Below are 14,492 nucleotides of genomic sequence, written 5' to 3' on the forward strand. Positions count from 1 at the left end.
GGGGGGGTTGTGTTCTGTAGCGTTTCCCCTCGTATTATCCAAGAGTGGACGACGCCATCATCACATGACGCACCCGTGAAGGTCATGGCATATCATCAGTTAATGTCTGAATGTGTTTGCACCCAACCAGTTCACTGTGTCTGAGGGAGACTCCAAAGCAGACGCATAACCAACCCCTCGCCCGCCTCCTGCACCAAGCCCCCAACCTCCCTGGGACTTTTTAACAAAAGTTGAACATGGTAATGTGCACTGGACAAAGTGACGGGCCTTGCTGCGATGCATGCATCAATGTGTCCAGAGCATCATCATTAGTGTAACAAACAAGTCTGCACTAGCAGAGCACACACCAGGAAAAATGTCTCAACCTACCTAACCACCCCCAAAACATCTGTGGTTCTCAGTGAACATGGCAAAAACCAGTCGCCATCAGATTACTGGCTCCCACATAGGTTGGGAACCTGTAACTGCACGACTGGACTGATAAGTCGGTAAATATACGTTATGCCTCTGTTTCCATTTTGTGTACAGGGATGTAACGCGGGCCCATCGAGTGGTTGAACAGCTCAAAGCTGGTTCCTGTTTCATCAACAACTACAACATCACTCCTGTGGAGGTGCCATTTGGAGGCTTCAAGATGTCAGGTAGTCTGGCACCAACGGGAACAGTGCACATACGCACGTAAAATACACACACTTCAGACTTGTGGTGAAAATGTGCTTACCTCGATGCAAACGTCAGTATCAAAGTATAAAGTACTGAAACTCTCCTAAATACACCAAAATATGACTCCTCAGTTTCCTGAACCCAGCGAGCGTTAAAACACTTTCTCATGAGTTTGAGCAATTATAGCTTCAATTGGAACAATGAGCCTCATGCAACACGTCTCTAAAATAATCAAAACTTAAATTTTTGTCACAAGTAGATGTAAACACACAGTAGTGACCGCACACCTGTGAGGAGCAGATGAGGCTCATAAAATATATGTGAGCTGTAAGAACTTCCATTCCCACGAGAAAAGAAACCGTCAGAGCAGCGTGTTGATTCAGAACTCCCCTCTGATAAATCAGCTCCACAAGGTGCAGACCATCACGTGTCCATAAATGGCTGCATAAAGCTGCATGTAACTGTGGAAAGATGGAAGCTGTGGTGCTGCTGAAGAACATCAACAGAAGAATTGGGAGGCAGTGAGTTTTGGGTTATCACACTGACCAAATACTGATGGGTCGTCCCTGAGTCGTGCCTTGCCATCCACGATGCCCGGATTGATCAAATTCCACTACACCGTGGCTGAAACACCCTGGTGATGCACAGCTACTAATTTTTTTGACAATTATTTAAAAAACTCAAGCCCCTGAACTCTTCCGTGTTGACAGTAATTATGGTGACGTAACGTTGGATATGACTCAGCTTTAGAAGTGCGCCACCAGCAGATCAGCTCCCCACAACAGGAGCTTCACACTTTTATTACTCCTCCGTGCACGCGTGGCGTGGCTAACATGTTTTTACACCTCACTAAATTATTTAGGAAGGCCTTTGACTCACATTCTATGAACGTCCTCATTTTTCTGCATCTACATGGGATGTAGGAGTCTGAGTCGCTGGCCTGTCATGGCGGCCATCTCCACGATCCTCCAGCTGCCTGCACAGACCCAACTCTACGGAACAGTTCTGTTCTGTGGGGAACTTTGGATGTTCTGTTTGCCGGACCCGGTTCTGGAGGGCAGTCATCGTCTGCTGCTGCGGTTGTCATCATCATCATCATGCTGCTAACAGGACCACACTGCTAGCAGTAGTGGTGTGGACTCAAGTCACATGACTTGGACTCGAGTCATTAATATTATGACTTTAGACTTGTCCAACAAAGTTCAGTCAGGTCCTCTGCACAGTTTGTGTCTTGTCTCAAAGCGTCCAGAGGACCTGACTGAACTTTGTTGGTTTATTACCTGGATTATTGAGCATGAACTTTGAAGACTTTGGACTTGATCCAAAAAAATGATCAGACTTATGACTTGGACTTTTACACCAATGACTTGGGACGACTTGGACTTTGACCCGTTTTCTTGAAAATACTTGATGTTTTACTCATAATCTAAAGTTTAAAACGCATATTTAAAAGTCCAGATGACCTGACTGAAAATTGTTGGATTGTATACCTGGATTATTGAGCATGGACTTTTTTGGTTTTGAACCAGTTTGACATGACTGTCGGCGAGGAAGAGAGCCGGCCACAGAGGAGGGGGCGTACCAAAGACACCATCTTAGCACCAACATAACTGGTTTGTTCCACTTTGGAGTAAGCTGTTTGGGGGAAGAATCAGTTTTGTGTTATGTGTTTCCTTGACTGATGAAGCCTTCTGGATAGAAGGTGAAACGTTTCAGCACAAAAAAAGAAACAGTCCAGATGACCTGACTGAAAATTGTTGGACATATTTAAAAGGTGCGCCCCATTAATTAATTTCACTCATTCTGCTGACGATGATTCTCACTCAACCAGGATTTGGTAAATCCAAAGAAGATTAAAGGCAAAAACAACTGGACTCCTGTTCTGTAGCTGAAGACACTTCTCCTCATCCAAGGAGCTTTCTCAATTCAAAGAACAAGGAGTGTGGGGTTCAAGTTATAAAGCTGAGATGTTCTGTAGGATGGATTCACCTGCAGATTGTCCTCTCACTCCTCACAGTAGAGGATCATTAGGGTCTTTGTAAGTCTGGTCACATGAATGAAGGTCCTGATTGGGGTGAAAATCACTTTGTATCAGTCCTAGAGCTGCATTATAAATTTTTGAAAGTTGAAATCTGAGGCGTCCTCCTGTTTAAAGATGATTTCTCTCTTTTTTACATAAACAGCTTCCTTCAACCCTCTCAAACCATCTGTGTTCTCCGTCCAGAATGTGAACATTTTGGTCCTCAAATGAGTATCCCTTATCCCTGAGGTGTAGTTGAACTGCTGAGTCTTGTCCTGAGGAGCTGGCTCTCCTGTGTTGAGCCATGCGTCTGTGAAGAAGCCGTTTGGGTTCTCCAACGGAGATCTGAACATTCCTCGCTGCACTGGACTGCAGACAGCACACCACTCTGTGTTTGGCTGTTTCATCCTTAGGCTGGACCAGCCTCTGTCTGAGAGTCCTGTTGGGTTTGAAAGTACACAACATCCCAGTACTCATCCCAGTACTATTCTTGAAGCTAAGTTTAACTGAACTGTGCAATATCAAGGGGCAATTTTAGAAGGACTTTTGTAACATTTTGTAAATTCAGGAAAGGACTTGAAATTCAAAGTTTCAGACTTGGGATTGACAGTTGTCTGTCTTGACCTTAGACTTGACTCAGGACTTGAGGATAAAGACTTGAGACTTGCAAAACAATGACTTGGTCCCACCTCTGGCTCGCAGTACCATGCTGCTACAGTAACACTATTTTTATTTTAACTGTTGTCTGTGTAAAACAAGTCTCTCTTAAAATGAGTCCTCGTGACTCAGTGAGACTAACTTGTCTAAATAAAGATTGAATTAAAAAGGTGCGCAGGAACATGCGCACACACCGGCTTGATGAATCTGAATATTTTAATGTGCATGCTCTTTTCACATTTTGTCCCTACACCATCTTGCGGTGTGAAAGCTGCTTGCTGTCCTCTTTCCTCCAGGTATAGGGCGAGAGAACGGCCAGGTGACGGTAGAGTACTACTCCCAGCTGAAGACCGTGTTTGTGGAGATGGGCGATGTGGAAAGCCTGTTCTAACTACAGAAGCGCAGGAAGCTGCAGCTGGAGCACTGAGCCAGCTGAACGAGTTGGGCTGGACCAGCTCACTGTCTGCCATCATGCAGGAAGACCAACATGAAGCTCAGCTGCACACGTTCAAGAGGAAACGAGCCTGAAGGACGGGGTCATTTAGTGCAGAAACATGGTCAGTTTGTATTTAATACCAACTAAAGGGATCATAATAAAGTCTTCTGGACTAGGATTGATTTATCTATTTGGTAAATGACTTTCAGATTTTGATTCGTTATATGAAATATTGCCATATTAGATTGAAATATAAGAATTTAAACATTTCTATAACAAATGCAAAAAGTTGTTTATAAATCAAGCTTTATTTTTAAATTAAACATTTGTATTCTTTTACACACAGGTGTGAGAACAAATAAAACATTTGTTTCATGTTTTGATCAAACTTGTCCAGAGTATTAATTTTAAACTTAAACTGTGACGCCATGGTGCACTGTGGCCGTCTGGACATCATTCTAACACAAACTGAAACATTTGTAGAGAACTATTAACAAATTAATCAAAATGTTGAGCTTCCTCGGCTAAATTATCTTCTTCTTTGACAGATTTTTGAGAGCGGCTTTCCTCTGAGAAACAAAAGAAGATGTTTTAACTTGTATTACACTGACTCTGTCGTATTATTGTGTTGTATAACTCGACCGTACCTTCGCCAGTGATCTTCTAGGTTTCTTGAACTGTGCAGACTCTGGAGGACAGTTTACAGTGTAAATAAAAATGAGATGAGTTGTTGTTTTTAATAAAACAAACTTACCATCGCCAGGTGGAAGGTCTTCAGTAGCACCAGTTTTCTTTGGTCCACCCTGTTGGATATTTGTAAAGACGTCAAGAAAAACTGACAAATATTCAGACACTATCATCGTTTGCAGATTTCCTGTGTTGCAGCCTAAAACCATTATTTTTTCTACAATAATGTGCACTCAGTGAAGTAAAAACAGAACTTTATGAAATTATTTTTAACAATCATTTAAATCTTCTAATTGGTTTTGAACTAACCGAATCAGTAAAAATGAATGTTATACCTGTTTCACACTCGTCGAGTTGGAAAAATATGATGAATCTAAATATACTGTAAATAATGTAATGATTTGTAAATCTCAGAATACAGTATTTTACTCACAATATATCATAATCATCTCAACTGCTTGAACTAATAAATTTTTTAAAGGTTAATTTTGAATTGGATGGCAGCAGCAACCAGGAGCAACAAAAGGCTGTAAAATAAGATGTGCAAATAAAAATAAATAAAAAAACAGCTGGAGCTTTTTACAACTATGTCAGCTGGCAACTGGTCAGGAAGAGGACTCTGTATTAACAGAATTTGAATCTCTCAGAAGAAGTAACGACCGTGAGGGTTCACCAGTCTGAAAAACTGCACGTAACGAAGTTTTTTAGAATCTTTTTGTTCATATTTCTTAAAAATATTATCTTTGCTTATACAGAGACAGTCATTACACAATAACTATATATATATATGATATAAATGTGTCTGTTGGACTGTTCAGTCCCAGTTGCTTTTGTCTGTATTCCAGTGAACGCGCAGTATTTTAACTGTTCTGTTAACTGGACCGTACCTTTGCCTGTGGTCTTCTTGGTTTCTTGAACTGTGCAGACTCTGAAGGAGAGTTCAGTGTCAATAAATCAAATAGAGTTTTGTTTTAAACATAAAAATTATAAAAACTTACCATCCTCAGATGGAAGGTCCTCTTCAGCATCAGTTTTCTTCGGTCCCTCCTGTAACACGTGGTGCAAAGACGAGAGAAACTGACATACAGTATACAGAATTTACAAATACAACAGTATCCAGCCTGATTTTACAATTCTATACATTATTTCTTTTCAGTAATCAATTCAGTCTTGATTTAATCAGATGGAAGAATCTTGTTCATCTCGAGTGTAAAACTGACGGCATGTGTTCACAGTCCGAGTCCTTTAAGCTGAGTAGAAACCAGCTTCTCTCTAACGCCCAGATCAGAGAAGAGCTGAAGCTCTAGTTGTCCTTCTGCTCCCATCTCCACTCAGAGCTCAGTGACCATCAGGTTCTTGCTCAATGTAGCTGAGAGCCCAGCTTCTGGAAGACTAGCACCTCTGGTTGTGCCAAGCTTCTTTAAATTGAGGATTATGGAGCCCACAAAGCTCTTAAATACTTTCAGTGCAGCAAAAGCATATTTATAGACTTCCTGTGATCTGTGCGTACAACAATCCTGTCTCTGAGTTCTGCTGTTCCTTTTTTTTTTTTTTAAATGCAACTGTTTTGGTTGTCCATAACATACGCCTGCCCATACCATAACTCCTCCGCCACCATCTTAATTCACAACGTTGACATCAGCAAACCGCTCACCCACACCATACACACAGTCTGTCATCTGCCCTGTACAGAGAAAACCATGATTCATTGTGAAGAGGTCACTTCAACAACATGCCATACACCATCAAATGGGAGCGTTTGCTCGATTTTATTATTCTAATAGAATATTCTATTCGGTTATGACGACGAAATGCAGTCAGAGGGAGACACCGATGAGGACATCGAGCATGCAGAAGAGCTTCCTGAGACGGTTTGTGCAGAAATTCTTTGATTATGCAAACCGATTGTTGCAGCAGCTGTCCAGGTGGCTGCTCTCAGACCATTTTGGGGGGTGAAGATGCTGCATGTGGAGGTCCAGGGCTGCACGTGTCTAGAGGTTGTGAAGCCAGTTACACGTACTGCTAAATTCTCTGAAACGCCTTTGGAGACGGCTTCTGGTGAGAAATGAACGTTCAGTTCATGGACAGCAGCTCTGGTGGACATTCCTGCAGTCAGCATGGCAGCTGCACGCTCCCTTAAAACCTGTGACATCTCAGTGTTTCCTCTAAGCCACTTGCCTTGGCAGAGTGCTCATCGCTTCAGGGATTTTTGTCGGGGAGAGAGCAAGACAGAGACACATCTGTGATTTGTGATGTGAAACTTTGCATCTGTGGCATTGTGCTGTGATAAAACTGATCATTTTTACAGTGGCCTTTTATTGTGGTCAGCCTAAGGCACACCTGTGCAACAATCACGCTGTCTAATCAGCATCTTGATATGCCACACCTGTGAGGTGGATGGATTATCTCAGCAAAGGAGAAGTTCTCATTAACAGATTTAAACTAATTTGTGAACAGTGTTTGAAAGAAAAAGTCCTATTGTGCAAAAGTCTTGGATCTTTGAGTTCAGCTCATGGAAAATAGGAGCAAAAACAGAAGAGCTGTGTTTATATATTTTTGTTCAGCGTGATCAGAAGTGCGCTCCTATCCAAATGAAGTCCAGTCAGTTTAATTTATCACAGGTGGACTCCAGTCAAGGTGTAGAAACATCTCAGCAGAGATCAAGAGAAATAGGGTGCACTTGAGCTAAATTTGAAGTGTTTAAAATATCTGTATAACGTATAGAATTTTTGTTTTTTATTAAATGTATTTAATTGTTTAAAATTGCTTTATATTTTGATATTATTGGTACTGAGAGTTAAATAATCAGAAGAAAATTAATTTAAACTGTAAAATCAGGCTGAAAAATAGCAAAGAAGGTGAAGGTCAGAATAAATACTGTCTGAAGCTACAGTAAAAATAGAAAAGTTACAAAAAAGATTGAAAAGACGTGAGTTATTTGAGAAAATGAGCAGCAACGTTGTGTTTCTTACTCTACTGTTTTCTCTCTCAACCTTCATCGTTTCCCCTTCAGGAGAAGCCTGCTTTGAATCCTTCACATAGTTCCCTTTCTGAAGTTTCTCCACCTGGCCTTGTTCCACCGACACACGGACTCTTAGAGAGTGGAAGGCTGTGTTCACCTCGCCCACTTTGAAGTGCACGGGCATTCCTTCAAACCACAGGCGGTCACACACCCCTTCCTTGAAGCCCGGTGGTTGGTAGTCTTCAGGAGTGACTTTGAAGGAAGAGCAAGAAAACCATCATGCAATCAAATAATTCATCGTTGGTGTAATCGGCTTCTTACAACGTTCTCCTTCCATCTTTCACAACATTGTCCAAGAACTAGGTGTGCGTCAGGAAAACTAATAAAACTTCTTATTTAGAATTTTTAACAGTGCCCTAGAAGTCCTAATTCAATAAATCGTCGAAGGTAACGTGTCTTACTGTCGTCATAGTAGTACAGCTTCATGGTGAGGTAGACATTGTTAGGAAGGGCGTCCAGGTTCTGCATAAGCAGGAAGAGTTTCCTGATGAGCAGCACTGAGGCTTTTTTGGTGTCTTCCAGAGTGACCTGTAACTCCATATCATTGTTCCTGTGTGCGTTCACAAAAATGACATTATTTCAAATAACGTAGACCATGTCTAGATGATGAGTGCAAAATTAATCAACTCAAACCGGAGTATGTCCATCTCTGGTCCATTTTCAGTGTATCTGAAGTTAAACTGATAAGACTCAACGATACACTGCAAATTAGAAAACATAAAACAATGTTTAAAAATGTGATTGCATGTTGCTCACGTTCACACATTTAATAAATACAAAGTATTGTAAGAGACAACTTACATTAGGGTTCTCTGGATTGGTGTAGACCTGGATTGCAACAAAAATAACGCTGTGAACTTCATGTAGCTAAAATTGACATGAACTCTACTTTTTTGTGAACTAATTCTAGTGTACTCACCCCGATGCATATAATCTGGAGCTGTCGAGTGGATGTGATTTAGTAAAAATAAGAGTATTGGTCAAACTAGTACAACAGCTGAAATGTTTAACATTTTAAAGTAGATGCAATTGACTTACATACTGCTTTTCCAAAGCATCAAAGCAGCCCATCATCCTGGACAAATTAAAAAATAGTAGTCTCACAAAAAGCTGACTGTACATGTGAATATTCCCATCAAAACCTTGATCTGACAACTAGTTTGCAAAAGCTTCAACTGCAACATTTTATGAATTTTATACCACATAAGCAGAAAAGGTTTATTTACCATTTCACAATTTTGTTAGCGCCAGAGGTGTTACAGTTTTCACGCAAAACTTTGATGCACAAATCTAGGAAAATAAGAGGACAGAAACAATTCAGTAAAACAAAATCTAATCGCAACCACAGTTACTTGCAAGTTTTTGCAATCTGCTCAATTTTGCATTTTTGCACCTTACACATTTTATATCTTTACTGCTATAAAAATAGAAAAACTGTACTCTGCTAACCACAGATATGTTTCTACCTCATGTACCACCTGTACTAATCTACATGTGTCTCTTAATTACGTGTTTAGATTTGGAATGTTTAGATTAGGTTAGATGTCTTTTTGCATTTGTTATAGGACTGTTTGTATTTATTGTACTGTTGAGTATCTGCACTGTGTGTTGTATTGTTTTTACACGATATGTTGTGTGTTGCATCGTGATCCTGGAGGAACACTGTTTCATTTCTTGTATGCTGCTGAAATGACAATAAAACCTCTCAAGACTCTGAGATCATTTAATGTTTTTCCCTTGGTGCGTTTAAAAAAAGCAACTACTTGTGTATTTTTAAAGACTGCTTAATATAATTTCAGACAAACCCCTGCGATGTGACCTGAATAAAATTCCTGATATTCCAAAATGGACCATTTGTTCACGGCTCACCTTCCAGATATCTGGACCTGTAGGCATACTCTGGGAAAATCCCTCTCAGATAAGTGATGGACGACACAGCCACAGCCATCATCCTCTTGATAAAGATCAGAGATGCTTGTTTGGTTTTTAAATCATTCAGGAACAACCCAGTCCACTTCAAAAAATGAGAAAACCAACAGAAACACGGTGAAGTGGCGGAACATAACTCATCACGGCCACACGGTGTCGCTTTTGGCGAGTACCATCTCCAACAGACTGAAACATGTCATATACACAAATACTGATTAAGAGTAAAACATCACATTTAATAAGTTACAGTTAGTTTGTTTAAGGTGTGTTCAGACCTCTGCAGTTTCCTCCTTGTTTCCTCGGATACACAACTTTCCAGCCGCCATGTTTCCTAGCTTCTGTAGTGTTAGCTTAGCTTACGCTAACGATTAGCAAAATGCGCTAACATCAGCAAATCTAATTATTTAGTAAAGTCCAGGTCTCTAACCTCTACAGTAATCTTTCTGTAACTTCACTCTCGGTTGAAAAAAAAAAAAAAAATATATATATATATATTTATAAATTTTATATATTGAGTGTATAGGCCGGTTTTCAATTGGAAAAAAATTAGCAACAGCTTTAGCTTTACTCCAGCTAGGCTCTCGCGACCAACTTTCCCCGCCCAAAACTGGACCAAGTGTTCTGCTTTAGCTTGAATGAACGAAACAAACCTTTTGTTAATATCTTCAATATTTTATTTTAAATGAACTAAAACAATATTTTGTTTATTTTCAATATTTATTTTCAACAACTAGTGGACCAGAAGTACTTTTGAGTTAGTTGTAAAAGTACCTTAATTTCATGCGAAAAGTTTTTAACATATGGCATATTCCAATAAACCCAGCCTTAATTATTATACTTATCACTGTTGAGTCATTTTCACTTTGGTTGAAGACCGTTTGTTTAAAGAATATTTAGTGTTTTACTTTTTCAAACAGGTGTTTTCTGTTGGTTCCAAAAGTTGGGGTCCACTATGCAATGGTTCCCAACTCTAGTCCTTGAGGAACACCATCCTGCATGTTTTAGTTATTTCCCTGATTTGAATAAATGGGTAGTTAGCAGGCTTCTGAAACTTCAGGAAGTACAGGAATCAAATCACTGGATCAGGTGTGTTGGAGCAGGGAAACAAGTAAAACATGCAGAATGGTGTTCCTCGACAAGGACCAGGGTTGGAATGGGAACCACTGCAATATGGATCATGAAACCCTAAGATTTTTAGACGCTCATCAAAAAATTAATTAAATTTAAAATGTTTGCTAATGACAGTTCTGCCATAATTACAAGATTTAAAAAAACACTTTAAAAAAAGGGAAGCAAATACTGTTGAATCCATTAGTTTTGATTCTGCCTTTAAGTCAATGTGCATCAGTCACTTGTAACCTTTAGTCAGTGATAGTTGATGTTGCAGAACGGTTGCTTGAGGCTGACTGGGAACTGCTGGTTTATACTAATAAGAGCTTTTAATTAAACATTATATATTGCATAAACGTTCAAGTGTCAAGAGTAGATCACTCAAAGTGCCAATCAATGCTGAAAAGAAATAAAATATTAAGTTTACTCACTTGACGAACATTGTTTTTAATATATCATTAAAGATTTTGGACACAAGTCAACATGGGTCTTTTAACATTTTTATTACGTTTGACCAGGTGTGTGTGAAAAGTCTGGCATTAAAATAAGTAACGTGCTCTTTATTCAACACTATAAAATATAACAGTAAATGTGGAACACATGTATTGAATGAAATAACTTTTCTTTACTGTATTAAAAATAAACCCACTGAGTACAGGTGGTTAGCATCAACAGACGTGTCTGTAGTTAATATTGAAGATCTGTCCAAAAATAAACCTGACACTACCACAACAAAATTATACTTCCACCCAAGTACACAGTTCAGCCTACAAACAGGATACATAAAACGTTGCCTGCTGACCTAATATTGTTGGAAATCAAATCACAAGATTAAATCTCCTACAACAGGCAGCAGACTCTGGCCTTGGGTTTATTACTGCTTAGAGAAGAAATCTTTGCTTTTCTGGACATCGGGCTTGATGGTGTCACTTCCTGGTTTCCATCCGGCTGGGCAGACTGAAAAGATAAGCCTGTAATGAGTACTGGCTGGTAGATCACACAAAAACAGATGTTCCAATATGACGCGTGCACAGTTTAAACCTCGCACAGCTCATACACAACGAGTATCAAGAAACACATCAGATGTTAAACAAAAGGTATTTGTGCCACATTCTGTAAAAAATACTGTAAATTAAGCAAAACAAGTTTCTAATGATAGTCTATTTTCACAATGGGCATGCTTGAGTCATAAACTGTAATTGATGAGAGTTTTAATTCAAATAAAAAAACGTTTTAGCACGACAAAGCAGTTGTAACTGACCTTCTCCGTGTTTGTCGGTGAACTGAAAAGCTTGAACCAAACGCAGGGTCTCTTCAACAGAACGACCGACTGGGAGGTCATTGATGGTGATCTGCCTCAGGACGCCCTTGTCATCGATGATGAACAGGCCCCTAACATAGAGGAGAAAACATGTTTTTGTAACTCCAGCTGCTAACGATAAATTAGCAGGAATGATTCAAATCACTTGCACCGTTGAGCACCTTTAACGTGACGCACGTCAGCCCACCTGTAAGCGATGCCTTCGTCCTCCTTCAGCACGCCGTAATCTGTGGAGATGGTGCGCCGTATGTCGGACACCAGCGGGATCTTCATCGAGCCCAGGCCGCCCTGTTTTCGCGGCGTGCTGGTCCTTTAAGAACGCGCACATACAAAGTGAGCGCAGAGCGATTGCAATGACAGTGAATGTTGTGTTTTGTCAGGTACCATGCAAAATGAGAGAAGTGAGAGTCTACAGAGGCAGCAATGACTTCACAGTCAATCTTCCTGAATTGGTCAGCAGCGTCACTGAAGGCGATGATCTCAGTCGGACACACAAACGTAAAGTCCAGTGGGTAGAAGAAAAAGACAACATACTTTCCTGTATCAGAGAAAAAAATATATATAAAAAGACAGTTTAATGTGTCATCATTTTATAATACTGTAATTTCTGAACTATAAGCCACTTCTTTATTCACACTTTGAACACTGCAGCTTATACAATGCCACGGCTAATTTTTATTTTTTTTATTTGACAAGCTTCATGTCGCCAAAACATTTAGCCTCGTCACACCCGGGCGCCCAATACATGTCTCTCTTGGGAGGTGGACCCTCGTGACTCATCGAGACTACCTGTATAAATAACGGTTAAACAAATAATCTGACCAATGAAATTACCAAACAGGTCACAATGAAACTTGTTGTCATTGGTCCATGCTCTTCTTCTCTCCTTCCCTCCCCGTTGTGCCCCCAGGGAGGGGGGGACATGATGAAGAGGACAGCACAAGCTCATGTGCACAGTGTGCAGTGTATACATGTGTGTGATGCGCAGGAGGAAGTTGAAGATAGTGATCAATGACTTCCTGGTAGGCTACTGTATTTTTATTTTTTACCAGCTGTTACAGGCACTGTTCAGAAGAAAACATTTACTGTATTTGCATTTAATTAAAAGTTTATCTTTCTGTGTAAATATCTCGTTACAACGTGGACACTCACGGCTTATACACAATGAGGCCTATATATGTACTAAAAAATAATTTTTAAATTTAGTGTGCGCAGCTTATGCTCAGGTGCGCTCAACAGTCCGGAAATTACGGCAATTTTTTCATTGTATTAGCATTTGTTAAATACTATACGACATGCTCAGCACGTGGAAGCTGAAGCTGGTATACCTCTGTAATCTGACAGCTTTAGGTCTTTAAAGTCTCCTTCTGGCATCATCGCTTTCGCTGTGAAGTCTGGGGCTAGATGTCCAATTCTTGCTTTGCCTGCAGCCATCTTCAGTCAGATTGGATCGCACTGAAACAACACGGACTCTGTTACAAATGAGGCACTGTGGAAACCGTCGATCTGGTTGTGTAGAGCCTTGAACACGATGAAGCAAGTACAGAAACTATAAGCACAGTCTTTGTTTTCTGTTTTGTAGAAGCACCATATAATAAAATATACCAAAAATACCATGGGCGCAATAAAAAGATGAAAAGTTGGTAATGATAAATTTCACGTTTGCTCAAAAATGATGATTACATTTTATAACAGACCTGACAGAATTTAGTTTTACGAACTTAAAATGTGACGTCCAAACATAAACTTAGAAGAGATGGAGGCTTGTTGAATATTTAACATTAAACACAATTTAAACTGGAATATGATGAGTTGGTCCAGCAGCAATAACAGATCATGCCCTCGGGTGTCATCATATTTTAGCCTACTCTGTAAATGAACTGAACTCATTGAACACTGACAGATCCACACCCTGTGGCTTCAAAACAGACATTTACAGAAACCTTTATTTCCACTTCTCTCTGGTCACAGGTGTTTCCGCAAAATGAAAACGACCCTTTTTTAATCAACGGTTCTTCTTTTAAACTGTTTGTTTAGAAACTTTACAACCTTATAAAAGTAGCTTTTACACTGGAGAGATGCTGAGGTCACAAAGATGTCGAAATATATGTAAACTAGCAGAAACTAAATCGTTATAAACTCCTTCATAAATGGATTAACAGGAAAAAGAAGCCGCGTGTTGAACCGTTATAAACACACAAAATACATTTATCACGTTTATGAGCGGAACAGTTGAACGCCCTGTAAAAAAAAAACTAATCTCAAACCATAGAATGAAATATTTAAAGTGTTTCAAAAGACAAACCTTAGTGAAAAGCTCGTCAACTGCCTCCAACGAACAGAGACTAACGAGCGCGAGCGTTGAATTTATACTACTGTCAAGTCTCGCGATAACTGAGCACAGGACGTGATTACAGTTCCCCTGACTTCTCTGCTTCTACACGCTCAACACTCAGGATGACTTAGCAGTTTCCTAACACTTTTCAGGATGACTTAGCAGTTTCCTAACACTTTTCAGGATGACTTAGCAGTTTCCTGACACTTTTCGGGGAATGCAAATGACGCAAATGTATTATTGTAAAAATGTTAATCAAAGATGTGAAGAAGGATGGAAGAACTGAAAGTGAGAAATGCATTTTTCCAATGT

The 14,492-nt window shown here is 39.9% G+C and overlaps 3 protein-coding genes across 3 annotated transcripts in view; 1 reads left to right on the top strand and 2 right to left on the bottom strand.

Annotated features, from left to right (window-relative positions):
* The window catches only part of aldh9a1b (aldehyde dehydrogenase 9 family, member A1b), a 16,758-nt gene extending 12,839 nt beyond the window's left edge, over window positions 1-3,919 (top strand). The window contains exons 10-11 of the mRNA XM_037682136.1: window positions 529-641; window positions 3,637-3,919. Of these exons, the coding sequence (XP_037538064.1) occupies window positions 529-641; window positions 3,637-3,731 (208 nt within the window). The 3' untranslated portion in view covers window positions 3,732-3,919. The remainder of the gene's footprint in view (window positions 1-528; window positions 642-3,636) is intronic.
* A 381-nt stretch (window positions 3,920-4,300) lies between these two features.
* On the bottom strand, window positions 4,301-9,740 carry zte38 (zebrafish testis-expressed 38). Its single transcript, XM_037681276.1, has 12 exons — window positions 9,690-9,740; window positions 9,355-9,499; window positions 8,712-8,775; window positions 8,524-8,560; window positions 8,405-8,425; window positions 8,287-8,313; window positions 8,119-8,186; window positions 7,887-8,035; window positions 7,457-7,677; window positions 5,462-5,510; window positions 5,351-5,391; window positions 4,301-4,345 (listed from the first exon to the last, which is right to left on the bottom strand). Exons 1-12 carry the CDS (start codon window positions 9,738-9,740, stop codon window positions 4,301-4,303), a joined length of 918 nt encoding a protein of 305 aa, XP_037537204.1.
* Window positions 9,741-11,011: 1,271 nt separating this feature from the next.
* Window positions 11,012-14,188, bottom strand: prdx1 (peroxiredoxin 1). Its single transcript, XM_037682144.1, has 6 exons — window positions 14,151-14,188; window positions 13,174-13,300; window positions 12,230-12,383; window positions 12,033-12,155; window positions 11,786-11,916; window positions 11,012-11,481 (listed from the first exon to the last, which is right to left on the bottom strand). Exons 2-6 carry the CDS (start codon window positions 13,277-13,279, stop codon window positions 11,399-11,401), a joined length of 597 nt encoding a protein of 198 aa, XP_037538072.1. The 5' UTR covers window positions 13,280-13,300; window positions 14,151-14,188; the 3' UTR covers window positions 11,012-11,398.
* Between the last annotated feature and the right edge of the window lie 304 nt (window positions 14,189-14,492).

The sequence above is a fragment of the Nematolebias whitei genome, chromosome 9, assembly GCF_014905685.2.
Source record: "Nematolebias whitei isolate Nwh7 chromosome 9, NemWhi1, whole genome shotgun sequence".
Classification (NCBI taxonomy): Eukaryota; Metazoa; Chordata; class Actinopteri; order Cyprinodontiformes; family Rivulidae; genus Nematolebias; species Nematolebias whitei.

Bases quoted from the DNA above. Each gene is read 5' to 3' on its own strand.
- zte38 (XM_037681276.1), bottom strand. From the start codon at position 9,740: ATGGCGGCTGGAAAGTTGTGTATCCGAGGAAACAAGGAGGAAACTGCA. The intron at 8,187-8,286 runs GTAAGTTGTCTC...TCTAATTTGCAG, and splicing joins CCAATCCAGAGAACCCTAAT to TGTATCGTTGAGTCTTATCA. The intron at 7,678-7,886 runs GTAAGACACGTT...CTTCCTTCAAAG, and splicing joins GCTGTACTACTATGACGACA to TCACTCCTGAAGACTACCAA.
- prdx1 (XM_037682144.1), bottom strand. From the start codon at position 13,279: ATGGCTGCAGGCAAAGCAAGAATTGGACATCTAGCCCCAGACTTCACA. The intron at 12,384-13,173 runs GTATACCAGCTT...TCTCTGATACAG, and splicing joins AAAGCTGTCAGATTACAGAG to GAAAGTATGTTGTCTTTTTC. The intron at 12,156-12,229 runs GTACCTGACAAA...GCGTTCTTAAAG, and splicing joins CACTTCTCTCATTTTGCATG to GACCAGCACGCCGCGAAAAC.